Source organism: Astyanax mexicanus, chromosome 10 (assembly GCF_023375975.1).
Source record: "Astyanax mexicanus isolate ESR-SI-001 chromosome 10, AstMex3_surface, whole genome shotgun sequence".
Lineage (NCBI taxonomy): Eukaryota > Metazoa > Chordata > Actinopteri > Characiformes > Acestrorhamphidae > Astyanax > Astyanax mexicanus.
In genome coordinates this window covers 37,485,829-37,499,138 of record NC_064417.1, presented here as the reverse complement: position 1 = coordinate 37,499,138, position 13,310 = coordinate 37,485,829, and the positions used below count along the sequence as shown (strand labels likewise).

The window sequence follows — 13,310 nt, the reverse complement described above, 5'->3', positions numbered from 1 at the left end:
GACTATTAAAGCAGGCAACGCAGCGTAAGCAAAAAAAAATCAAAAACCACACACACACACACACACACACACACCAAAATACAAGTTAAGATAAAATATGAAAACGAACACAATAAAGCATAAATAATTAAATTGAATTGCGGGCCAGATGTATGCTTATTTTGTTAACCCGTGAGGGGCCGTATGAAACCGCGTCGCAGGCCGGTACTTTGAGACCCCTGGTTTAAACAGTCTAAAAATAGATGTCTGACTTGGATAATAATTTGAGGCAGACACTAAATAAAGCTTTCCGCAGTGCAGTGCAGTTCACCCTATCCACCTACACATCCTACAGCACTTTGGCCCCGTCCATTCACTCTGAATTCATAAAGATTAGCTATTGTATTCATTAGACCCAATACATATAAGAGTCAACCAGAACAAAGAATATTCAAAGAAATGCACAATAAAAAAATAACTTGTTTATTTAAAATGTAATTATGAATATTGTTTCATAAACCCACACATAATGGAATCCTACTGTAAATGCCATGAACTATATATATATATATATATATATATATATATATATATATATATATATATATATATATATATATTATAAATTTAGTACATAAAACATTATATATTCAAAATTTAGTACATAAAACAAACCAAAAGTGTTTTTTTCAGCGCAGGCTTCCTAAAAGGACTGATATATGAATAGTTAGTTACCTGTTGATTGTTTATATATGACAGTTTCCTTCATCTAAATGCTTTCCCACGTTTATTCAGGTCTGATTAGTTGATGCCCATTCAAAGAAAATGCAGCTAAGATTAAAATCGGAGCAAATACATCATAAAGCACAGCGTTCTTTAACACCAGCGTTTAATTAAGTGTACGGAGTACTTAGCCGTAAGTGATGGATGCACACACAGTTATGTGTGTTAGATGTTTAATGATGGGTGTAATTAAGACGTCTGACTGTGTACTGAGTATTTAGCAGTGTGTGTTTGTGTATTTGTGTGTTCTTATGTGTGTGTGTCTCTTTGATCTCTCTTTCAGGCTTTTCCCTGTATTTCTACTGGGGTGTATGGTAAGAGGAACAATTCAGAGTTTCAGAGAGAGTACCTGCATAAACATATTTTATCATTTAAAAACAGTGATGTTTATGGAACGTTCTAAGCTATTTTTAGACAAATCAGTCCATTGGATTTGCAATGTAATGCGTACAGTATACAGTATATTATGATACCTAAAATGATAAACACCTGAGTTTGTTCCTAATGACTGGTTTCTACAGCAGCTTTCACGGTGAGACACGATTTTCTTTCAGGAATAATGGCGGTGTGTATCAGTTGTCGTACCATGTGGGATTATTTAGATTAAGAGAGGGATTAGATGCTGAGATTAAGAGATTAGGAGAGAGAGCATGTCAGGGGATTATAATCTGTATGTGTCATGATTAAGGTCAGATACAACATCAGCTAAGACTCGGTTCCTCAAAAACACACAATTTGTTTTCATTCCCCACCTAAAAGTATCTTTATTTAGATGAACGTGGCATAATCTCCATATTATTATCTATTATATGCATTTTATTACTAATAGTAGGGGTGGGGGATATGGCCCTATAATATTATCATGATATTTCAAGGTATTTTTGAAGTAACTATTTTTTTACTATATTTATTTTAAAGAATACACTACTGCACCAAAAAAATAAATATTAAACTTTATTTGGCAAGGTAATTGTATGCAATATGATATCGCACACCCCTAACTGAGATTTTCACCAGATTATAACAGAAGTCAATGATCAAACATGTCATGACACTAATAATGTTCTCTATGTATCCAGAACTGACATAAAATGAATCATACTGGACAGATATAGATCTGTCTCTTGTAGATATTTAATAAGAAATAAGAACAGTTTTCCTTTTGCTATGAACAGCAATATGGTTGTACCTGATGGCCCACATTACTCTAAAATCATAGCACAATATTTTGGGGGCTCGCAGTTATTTTGGAGACAGTATATTGTCCAAACAAAAACAGTTTTTGTGACAGGCCTATTTTACACCTTTTGCAAATAACAGATGTGCTTTATGATGTAATGTAATACAAATTTACTGCATTTGTTTACATAAAAAATTAGGACCCTTTTTCTTGTCCTGTTAAGTTAACAGACACTGTGTTTGAGATATAAGGTCTTGATTCAACAGTGACAGTTTGGTTCTGTTTCTATGAAAGCAGCAGTGTTTTGTGTGTTTAGGTGATGTAATCTATAGTGTAATTAGTGTTTATGTGTGATGTCATTACTCAACACTGTGTCTGATGTCTGTGTGTTTTGTGTGTGTTGAAGGATATCCACCTGATGAAGCAGTGAAAGTGGCTCTGGCGACAGTGAAAGAATTCTTGGAGACGCACCATGCACAGGTGTGTGTGTGTGTGTGTGCGTGTGATACTCCCTGATGTTCTCTTTTAGTAGGAGCTGTTATTGTTTAGGGCTGAACGTTGCATGATGTGATGAAGATAATCACAAAGGGACTCTCGTCTTTTCACCCATGTCAACACATTTCTATCAGATGATTGACATATTTGGCTAAAAAAATAGTTAAATATAAAAAAATCTCGACTGTAAGTCATGGAAATCACTGGGTTATATTCTACCAACTCTTATATTTCCAAATCTATATATGGTCTTGTAGATTTTCTCTTAAAATCTACATTTATTTACTAGTTTATGGTCTTAGGGACTAAGATTGTCATATTGTGACATGAATGTAAATGTGTATTAAATTAAAAATTAAATTAAATGTGATAATGTAAGTCAATTTATCCTGATTCTTTCATTACTATATAAAAGTATAGCACATATGTACACACATGTACCTTTTGAATTATTTTACTTTATCTGCACACAGAGAAATATGTTAATTAATTTTTTACATATACTTCAAATGAATTTGGGACCCATCAATAAATTGTATTGATAATATATATTTTTGGGAGAAAATGCACAAATGTACTGTACACACAAACACACACATGTAATAGATAAAAAGATGCTCATTCTCTCGTGCAAGCCTACAAACAAAGACCAAAGATCTGCTCGCTGCAATATTATGTTTAAAATATCAGTATATAATACAGTTTATAGATTCATAGTGTTGTGATTTAATCTAAAAGTCTTTATATTTGCTTTATAAGTAGTGTATATTTATCTGATATCACTGGGGTGATAATACTGATCGTTTCCCAAATCTCTTTGGGATTTCCAGTGTTAAGCTAATGGCGCTGCAGAGTGATTAAATATTTATAGCAGTTCTTGCAGATGTATGAACTTTGCTGTTTTACAGACTTTTTCAGCAAACATTTAAATTAGAATGTTACAATTACTGTTTGTTTTAGGAGGTTCTGTTCATTTTAGATTCAGCATTCTATACGTATAGGTACCCATCTCTGTTTAAACCATTCACAAAACATTACACTGCTGATTACTCTGACTGTACTCCTCCTGCTCAAGTGTAGAGGGTATGTAAAGCTTATTAACAGTGATGACCTATGATTTTCTTTCATGCACACTTCCCAAGTGCTGTACAGGGTGTGAAATACTTGCATTTACAGCAGATCTCCTTCGATAATTTCCTGCACTATTAAAATTTCCATTAATTCTGAAAGAAATCATCTACTGGGATGGTTGTACTTTTCAATCACACCCTTTAGATTTGTACTGTTGATTTCTGGATTTCAGAAAGTTTCTGCTTTCTATGAATCAAATAAAAGATTTGCCCTGATCCTGACCCTGTTTAAGATCAAATAAATGTAGCATAGCATATCTGGTAAAGTGTTCAGTGTGTGAAGTTGTATTGTGATGGTTGCAGAAACCCAGCTGTAGCAAGGACAGGCTATATGCTTTAAGACACTATCTAACTGGGCGACTGCAGATTGAGTAGAGTAGTGAGAGTGCAGGTACAGTGTGTATCATCATTGTGCCTGTGTATCTGTCCCCATCTCTCACTCACTCTGATCTGTCCATCCTGTCCTGCTGTTGAACGGTATGTGCTGACTCGCTGGCACATCCTCTTGCGCTTCAGAACGTGTGCAGTGACAGAGACAAGCTAATTACAGAGTCTTAATTAACCAGCTTCTTCTCCCCAGCCCCTCTATACCACAACACACACACACGGATAGAGATGAAGAGGAAGGGGGTGTGAATAAGTGGGGAAAAGTGAAGGAAAAAGGGAGAGACAGATAGGCGGAGAAAGAGGAAGAGAATGAGAGAAAGCGATGGTGTGAGTAAGTGAGAAAGAAACAAAGGCAGGAGGCTGTTAGTTGGCAAAGGAGAGGAAGAGAGATGAAAAAAAGAGACTTCTCCTCTTGTGAAAAGGAGAGCAGGCTGAAGCGATGGGCAACAGAACTATGATTAGAAACAGGAGCATCCCACCTGGTTGCGATGCTGTTGTCATGGAGATGGGGGTTTCAGAATGCTGGTGTGGCACAAAAACAAAACAAAGGCTTTGTCGTAAGAATGAATTATAAAACAAAACAATTTTAATATTGATGAAGCATGTCATTGCATCTTTGACTTTATTATTAAAATGTTCAAGAGCTGCCTTCAGAATGATTTACACACACTAACTTATTCACTATTTACTGTATAGCATTCGATACAAGGTAAACTGATCAGAAGACTTTGTGGATACTGCATTAAGAAGTACTGCTTCATTAAAAAGTGAGACATTTGTGGAACGTATTCAGGTTTTGTCCCATTTATATTATTTTATACTAACTGTTAAATCGTAGAAAATACATGCTATTATTGAGGGGTTTTTCTTCATGAGTTTGGTCTGTAGTACAATATGACCGTATTGCATTATAGAATACAATGGAATATTGATGATTGATGTTTGCAATACTTTTGCCTATGTTTTGTTCAGCCAATTTTATATTAGCATCAACATCTGAATGTGTGAACGTATGTTAGTTAAAACAACAGGTGGTGAAACGCACCTCTTACTTGAAAACAGTCAACAAATGAATAGCTGCAGTCTAACTATTTACTTGTAACAGTTCAGAATATACAGTATATGTGACTCTCCATGTAGCCCTACACTATTTTCACCTTCAAATGATGTATTAATTCTAAAGGTTCACGTAATTTCACAGTTATGTAATATTGGATACATTTTCTCCATAAATAAGTAACTGATTTGTTCTTCTAGTCTAATTTTAGGTCTGAAAGTTTAAATTTCTGCCCAGTTTTTGAAAATTCCAAGCATCACTGTACTGTATTTTTCGCACTATAATTGCATTTAAAATCCCTAAATTTTCCCAAATGCCTTATAATTCAGCAGCATTATACATGAGTTTCAGTATAGATTTCAAGTATTAAGGCTGGAGCATTATTAGCTTTAGCTACTAACTGCGTCTTTGGCCGTTCAGAGGTGAATATTATCGACCTGTAGCCTGCTGCTAACCCCGTCTAGCACTGCTGGAGCAGCATTAGCATTAGCTGCTAAGGGCTAGCTCTTTCACCGCTCAGAAGGGAATATTATCAGACTGTAGCCTGCTAGCAGTTAGCCATTAATGCTAATGCTGCTGCTGCACCCAGCCTTGATTGAAATATTAAAATCTAAGCTTACTGTAAATAAGAAGTGCTTTACTCACCCAAATAAACAGTTTTCAGGAGAAAAATCTGTGTAGATTAACATCCAGCACTTGTTTGACTAATAGAAAGTGTTAAAAAAAAAAAAAAAAAAAGAAGCAAGTTACTGTAAAGAGTGGTGGACTGATTCTGACACTTAGTGGAAAAATCAGAGTCTCTGCTGCTGGTTGAAGTTTAACAGTTGTAAGAGGCTGAGTGAAAGGGGAAGGTTTCTGCTGTCTTGGTTCTCTGTGGGACTCCAGGTTTAAGAGAAATGAGTCCTGAGTTCTGGTTAGCTCTCTTCCTGTCTGATCTTCACAGTGAACTGGTTTGCAGGGGCTGATAACACAGTTCTGCTGCTGTGGTAAATTGAGGCAGTCATGTGAGATTAAAATATTCTTTTCATTTGTTTGGATTGGGTTATATTACTCCGTTTATCTCCAGGCAGAGTGTGTCTGTTTAGTATTCTCTCGCGCTGCTCTCGCATGCACTCTCCCTGTTTGTTCCACTGATTTGTGTTTGCATCTCCTCAGATGGACCGGGTCATCTTCTGTGTGTTCCTCAAGTCAGACGAGGAGCTGTACAAGAAAAACCTGCCTGTGTACTTCTCACAAGGTCTGCTTCATTCTTTTATTTACACACTTTCAATCTCAGAATAACTCACACAGGCTCACTCTCACCTTTCCTTTCTTACTCTTATAAACATTTTCTGTCTCTTTATAATGACTCACTCGAACTCTTAATTTCTCACTCTTACAATCACTCTCTCTTTCTCTCTCACTTCAATTCTCACTCTTAACCTTTTTTTACTATTAAAATCCCTCTCAATAGCTTACTTTTGTTTTTGTTGTTCACACCTATAAGCTGTCTCTCATTCTCTCATTCTTACCCTTTCCCACTCTTGCAATTTCTCCCTTTCAAGGTCACTGTTACAATCTCTCTCCCACTTACATGCTCACTCCTCTTTCCTTCCTCGCTTATAATTTCTCTTTCTTTCAGCTTTTCCCTCTCATAGTCTCACTCTTACCCTTTCTCTTTCTCTCTCTTATTTTCGTGGCTTCTTTCATAGACTTAAGCTCCCAATTTATTTTTTTTACACTTTTACACTTACACTTTTTTCAATCAATTTCATATGATTACTCTTATCATTGTCACTATGTAGTCTCTTATTTAGAGGTTCACCCTTAAACTTTCTTTGTGCATTGTTAGACTTTCTCTCACAGGCTCACTCTTCCTTTCTCACTTCTGTAATCTCTTGCTCTTTCTTTCACATATGCTCACACTGTGAAAAAAAATACTGTACATTTAATCACATTGCCTAAAAAATACTGGTTTTGTATTACAGTAATACTCATGCTAGTTTAATTACAGTAAAATGCTGCTATATTTTACTAAACAAATTGTTTATCCAGTACACTGTTACACTTAATCCCAACTATGACTAGCAACAAAATACTGCCCAACAAAATATATTAATCCTTAGTGTAATGATATGCTTACTAGCTAAGAAGAGTGCTTCTCGACTGTTGATTATTGTATTTTCAAGTTTAAGTTTTCGAGTTGAAAAAGCTACCAACCACTAGCACTGCACTGCTAATCTAAAAGACTTGCTGCCTGTGCTTCTGTGTCTATATATAGTTATTGAGGATATAAAGGTTTTTCTTTCTTGTTTAAAAAAGAGATTCCAATCAAAATGACTTATTTACAGTAATACAGGAATTTGTTCACTGTACTGTATTTACCCTCCACTGAATTTAAACCTTGCTTTGCATATCTAAAGTAACATGCTGCATACAGTTTCTACAGTAAGAATTTGGTCAATTATACAGCAATGCTGTGAAAAACATTGTTACACATATCCTCACTCTTAGCCTTCACATTTTTTTTTACCCTTTTTGTCACAGTCATGCACATAAATCCTACTTTCTCTCTCACAATCTACATTTTCTTTCTCAATGTCTCTTTCTCCCACTCTCACTTTTTCATTTTTCTCTCTCACGTCTTTTTGCATCTCTCTGTTGTATCTCTTTCTTTGTTTTATTCTTACTCTCACTCTCTTACAATCAGTTCTTTCTCCTTTTTCTATCTCTGCCCTGCTTTCCACAAACACATGACCCTGTCTCTCATACCCTCTATCTCTCACACACACACTCTCTCACACACGCACGCGCGCGCACAAACACACAGTTTCCCTCCCTGCTACAGGGCTTTTTCCAATGACACCAGCCAAAAGTCACTCTCAGCCCTGCATCCATTAGATGGCATTAAATTCTAGGATCTGGCTTTTTGTTTTCCACATTGATTTTTTTTCTTCTCATTGTTGTCAACATTAATCTGTGCTGATCAAGCATAGTACATGCCATGGGACAGGGCTGTCACTTGTAATCATCTGTAATGTAAAAGTCCATTAAAAACCACCCATGGTTATTTTTGCTTTTGAAACAGACTCCAGTCTGTCCACAGTGTAGAAAAGAGCAGTGCTCAGAGCTTCTCAGGGCTTTTGGCAGAAGTAGGCTTATTTAAAGCCAGAGGCAAACAGACTTTAGCCAATCAACATTGTTTTCCCCCAAAACCTTATGTCTGTCCCCACCTCCTTCAGCTGCTGACCAATCAGAGAACTCACTCTGAGGACAGGTAACTGGCATGGTTTGCAGTAATGGCTGTTTCTGATCTGGTGTTTGTCTAAGGAGTAGAGTAGTTAAGACCGTAGTGTTTAGAATAGAAGCTTAGTCTTGGCAGAGCTTTAGCTGTAATGCTTATAGATAATTGTATGTTAATAGTTTGCAGTGCTAACAAACTAACACTGACTGTATTAACATCTGAATAGTGAAGTGTCTCTTGTAGATGTAATTAATTTTTTTTAATTATTTAGAAATTGCAGATTTTTTCAGCTAGAATATTCTATACTAATATGAATAACCTTGTTTATTAATATTTTTTATTCAATATTGTTTATGCATTTATTCGTTAAATTGACACAATAACACCCTCTTTTTCTGGATCTCACCTATTTTGTGAGTGGATTTATTAACAGCAGGTTAACTGAAAGCTTGCTTTGTGCTGGTGTTTTTACCTGTGTGGGTGTGTGTGCGCGTGTGTGTGTGTGATTATCGCTGTGATTTCTTATGCAGTGTTTCAGCTCACTGATTTTTTTACTCACTTCCAGATGCGTCTCCGAAGAGCAAATTATGAGTGGATTTAATTGCTGTGGATGCTGAAGCGCTCAGTTGTTCTACTGCCTGCTCCTGGTTCCCCAGCGTCTGCCCTGCAAGCAACACCTACTGATTATTTTTGAACTGATTTTTTTTTTTTTTTTTTGACTTCATTTAATTCTTTAGTAATGGCAGTTTATTCCTGAGCTGAAGACAAACACCACATTTCACATAATGAAGCATTGTAGAACCATGTCTGAAGCATTTTCCTATTTCACTATGGCAATAGAGAAGGGTGGGCAATATAGCAAAGAAATCAAACATTATAGTACTTGAATTAGGCAGTACATTTACAGCATTTGTTGTTTAAAAAAACAGTGTAAAATAGAAAAAGAGAGCATGTGGGGGAAAATGGTACGAAACTGTAGACATCCATCCTGCTGAAATATAGTCTGAATGAAATAAGCTGTACAAGTTGGTTAAGCTGGTTGACTAGCTTAGCTCTCCACCAGCTTGTAGGGAATGTTTTTAAAAGAATGTGATGATTTAAGCTGGTTTTTCAACATGACCAACCTGACCAGGCTTGTTAAGAAGATGACAAATTTGTAAACCAATGTGACCAGCTTGATAAACAGTTAAGTCAGATTAGTCAGGTTGGTCATTCTGATAGAACAGCTAGTATGGACCAGGCTAACCAGTATGACCACTGTATAAGTTGTCTGACTGACAATGTGGTCCATTATCTTTATCAAACCAGTCAACCACTATGGTTAGCTTGACAGCTAGCCTATTCAGGTTAGTCATTCTGGCAGACATGCTAGATAAAAAATAAATAAATAAATAAAAAATCCAATAAAAACAGCCTGCTTAACAACCAGATGTTTTTTTTGTTTGTTTGTTTGTTTTATTTTACCTGATTTACAACCTTTCCAACCACTTATTATCAGTGATCAGTGTAGGACATCTGTTATATGCAGTTTGGTCCCATTTACAAGAATATTTTTTCATCCAAGAAAAACACACTGCATCACATTGATTTTAAAGAGCATAATGTGCTCATAATAAACCCTCACATACACTCCATTTATCATTAATACAAGGGATTAATATTTTTAAGCAATAACATCTTCAGAACAGACAAATGTACAGAATATTGAACTGAAACTGTCTCAGACTGTACTTTTTTCTACCCATTAACTCCACCTACACCTCTCTCACTCTTGGATGTCTTCAGATTGAGATGTTGTCTTTATAACTATGTGCTCCAATCCTTCCATTCTCCCCAAAAAATAAGGGAACAAGGGAGGTACAGGAGAAATGAACTCATCTGCTGCAATGATCATTTTTTAATAAGCAGTGGGCAGCTCAGATACTGTCATCAGATGAGCAGTGTGTAATGAGAGGAGTGAGGAAGAAAAGGAGGGAGGTAAAGAAGAGAGAGAATAATTATCCTAAATCGAGACGTCATCGCTGTCCCATCAGCACATTTTCAAACAACTGACAAAAAATGAACTTGTAAAAACTATGCTGTTAGGTCCGTTCACAAAGACCAACTATATATGTAACTGTGGAATGCACACTGCTTTCCATTCACTTAAACTACAGTCCACTTTGCCTGTCCCTGTCAAGTCTCAACTCTGTGTTGGTTTACAATTGGTCAAGTCTTAAATCTCTAAAAAATAAAAGTCTCATGTCTCAAATAAGACTAGCTTGTAATGAGCCATTTCTCTATCCTCTCATTTAAACTCTGGGTAATGGAAATCGGATAAATTTGTGACCTGTCTGCCATTTCATACATTATGTCAACGCCACTGAAAGCAAACAAGTGTTACAAGCAAACGAACATTCACTCCTATTTTTAAAAAAAAGTTAGTAGCGAGCTAAGTTACCGTTACACAGCGGATGTTAAGCTACATGTTTGCTAAAAGTCATATACGCTAATGTGACTGACCCCTCTGGGTAAGTTTTCAGGTGCCCGATAAAATGTAATGTAATTCGTTCTCACCCTTCCAGTGCTCACCCATACATCAGCCAATAGGAAATGGACAGGGCATGGAGCTGCAGTCACTCATGGGAGAAAGCCAATCACAGATCTTATCTTAGAGTTACATAATCCAGAAATAAAATCTTTGTATCTTGACATTTTGTAAATCTGGCAGTTTTTATTTACATTGGGTGAAAAGCTACTTTCCAATTAACCAGCTATGGAGAAATCTGGCGTGAACTGGCCTTGAGGTGTCGTAAAACAGTATAACGAGTAAAAACTTGTAAATAGCCCACTATCATAAACCTGCAGCATTCCAAAATATAGTGCTTTTGCCCCATTTTTTTTGTTATAGGGGAATAGTGCTGCCACTTTATACTATTTTTACAGCAATAACAAGCTTAAAGTAGAAATTTACTTCACTTGTAAAATTGTTGATGGGCCTGACATTTAAAACGAGACACTGAAAACTTTGAAAGTGCACAGGTAGTTGAAAAGCACAAACAAATAGGTAGGATAGGGGAACAGAATGCATAATTAATTCTGTAGAAATGCATGATTATTATAGAGATATTTTCAGCAACAGCTGGAATTCATGCATTTCCACTAAATTCATTTATCAGTCTGATCCTCTATCCTACTTATTAATTTGTGCTTGATTGGTTGACTTATCGTGACTTAATTCAAGATGGTGGCATGTAGAGAACTACCTCAAGGTACTGTGTGTATGAACAGTTTATTAATAAACTACCTGTGCACTTTCAAAACTCTCAGTGCCTCATTTTAAATGTCAGGGCCGTCAACAATTTTACCAATGAAGTGTGGAGTTACTTTGAGCTTGATAATGGTATGAAAATAGTGTGTAAAAAAAAAAAAAAAAAAACTATACCCCTAGCGTTAGAACTGTAGTGCTGTATTTCTGAATGCTGGGGGCAAATGGAGGTGGGCTGTTTTACAAAAGTTTGTACTCATTATCATGTTTCACTAAACCCAAAGTGCATTTCAGACCACATTTCTTCTTTAATGTGCAACAAAATTTTTTCCAGCTCTGTGTACATGTCAAATCTAATCTCTTAAAATCACTTTAATATGTGGTCAAATCTGGATATGTGTCTAATTAGTTGCATTCAAAAAGAATGTGATTGGTCCGTTGGAATTACATGCAATGGTGTATTGTCACATGTATGGATATGCTTAGTGCTGCGGTCACATGAAAACAACAAAGAAGAGAGTGTGCGTAAAGTTAGCAATGTGTGCATGCATACTGTTTCAGGGATAGATTTATTTAAATTGCAGACAGATTTAGATCACTTACATTTATGAATGTGAATGTCAAGATAAAATCTTAGCTAAGAATCAGACTGATTAATGCAGCTCGTAATGTGAATGACTAATTTAAAGATGACATTTAAATATGAATGAAGCAGCAGAAATCCGAAGTTTTCTGCTTTTGATAAACAAATTAAAATTTTTGCACATGAATCTTCATATTTGAACAAGCTTTCCACTCACATCTGCCTCAAATCAGCAGTGTGTAGCCATGCCACAAAAAAGCTTACTGTAATTGGTCTGTTCGCCACAGGTGGTTTATAATGGATTTTATATGATGTATGGGGTACTGCTCTCTCTTTTCCACTGTTTAATCATACAAGCATAGTGTGGTACAGTTTATCTCTTTAACAATAACGTATTGCCCTATTGCCCACCCCTAGTCACATACAAAATACTGCAGGTGTATAATGCTAAACTGATTATTCCACTGTAAACTGAGACTCTCTCTTGTGCATATCTCAGTGATGAATTGTGCGGATTTCCAGGGTTTATTCGTGGCTTTGTTCTAAAAGTAGGTGTACAGAATCATGTTATGGCCAAAGCTATGATTTGCATGCTTTCATTTTGAAATACTGTAATTGAGTTTGGAGTTTAATGTGAGTGTAGCTCTCACAGCCACTGGAAATCAGTTTCAAATGGTACGGGGGATATTGTGCAAGCCATTCTCAGCAGTTCTCTGAAGCAGGGGCCAATGCTTGTAACACTTAACCTTCAATGAAATTGCACTTTTTCTTCTTTCCCAGTGTACTTTATGTCTGTCACTATGATGAAGGATTCTCATTAAAGCCCATTCCTCCACGCTGAATGAATGGCTGCTCTCCTGCTCCTAATGCGACTTTCATTAATTACACTCTGAGCTGCAGTAGAAGCGAGAGGCAACAGCAGCAACGCAACGCTTCAAAGCAGACAAACTTTTGAACTGAAATCAAGCATGCATTAGACTGCACTCATCTCTTTAGTGCACTGATTTGTGTTTCTACACCACTGACTCCGCCTACTTCTATCTCACTTTTAGACTCTTCAGATTGACATATCCTTCTTTATCTCTATCTGCTCCTATCCCTCCATTCTCTCAAAATGAGGAAGTGATTTAGAGAAATAAAGAAAATAGAAAGAGGGAGGAAGGAGTAAAAATAGGGAGGGAGGTAAAGGAGAGTTTGATGAACTCATCTGCAGCAATGTTCATTTTTTAATAAGCAGTGAGCAGCT

At 36.3% G+C, this 13,310-nt stretch overlaps 1 protein-coding gene across 1 annotated transcript in view; it reads left to right on the top strand.

The window, feature by feature from the left end:
- The window catches only part of LOC103040631 (mono-ADP ribosylhydrolase 1), an 85,955-nt gene extending 73,049 nt beyond the window's left edge, over positions 1-12,906 (top strand). The window contains exons 5-9 of the mRNA XM_049484410.1: positions 1,046-1,076; positions 2,349-2,422; positions 6,167-6,248; positions 8,233-8,267; positions 8,800-12,906. Of these exons, the coding sequence (XP_049340367.1) occupies positions 1,046-1,076; positions 2,349-2,422; positions 6,167-6,248; positions 8,233-8,261 (216 nt within the window). The 3' untranslated portion in view covers positions 8,262-8,267; positions 8,800-12,906. The remainder of the gene's footprint in view (positions 1-1,045; positions 1,077-2,348; positions 2,423-6,166; positions 6,249-8,232; positions 8,268-8,799) is intronic.
- The last annotated feature ends 404 nt before the right edge of the window (positions 12,907-13,310 follow it).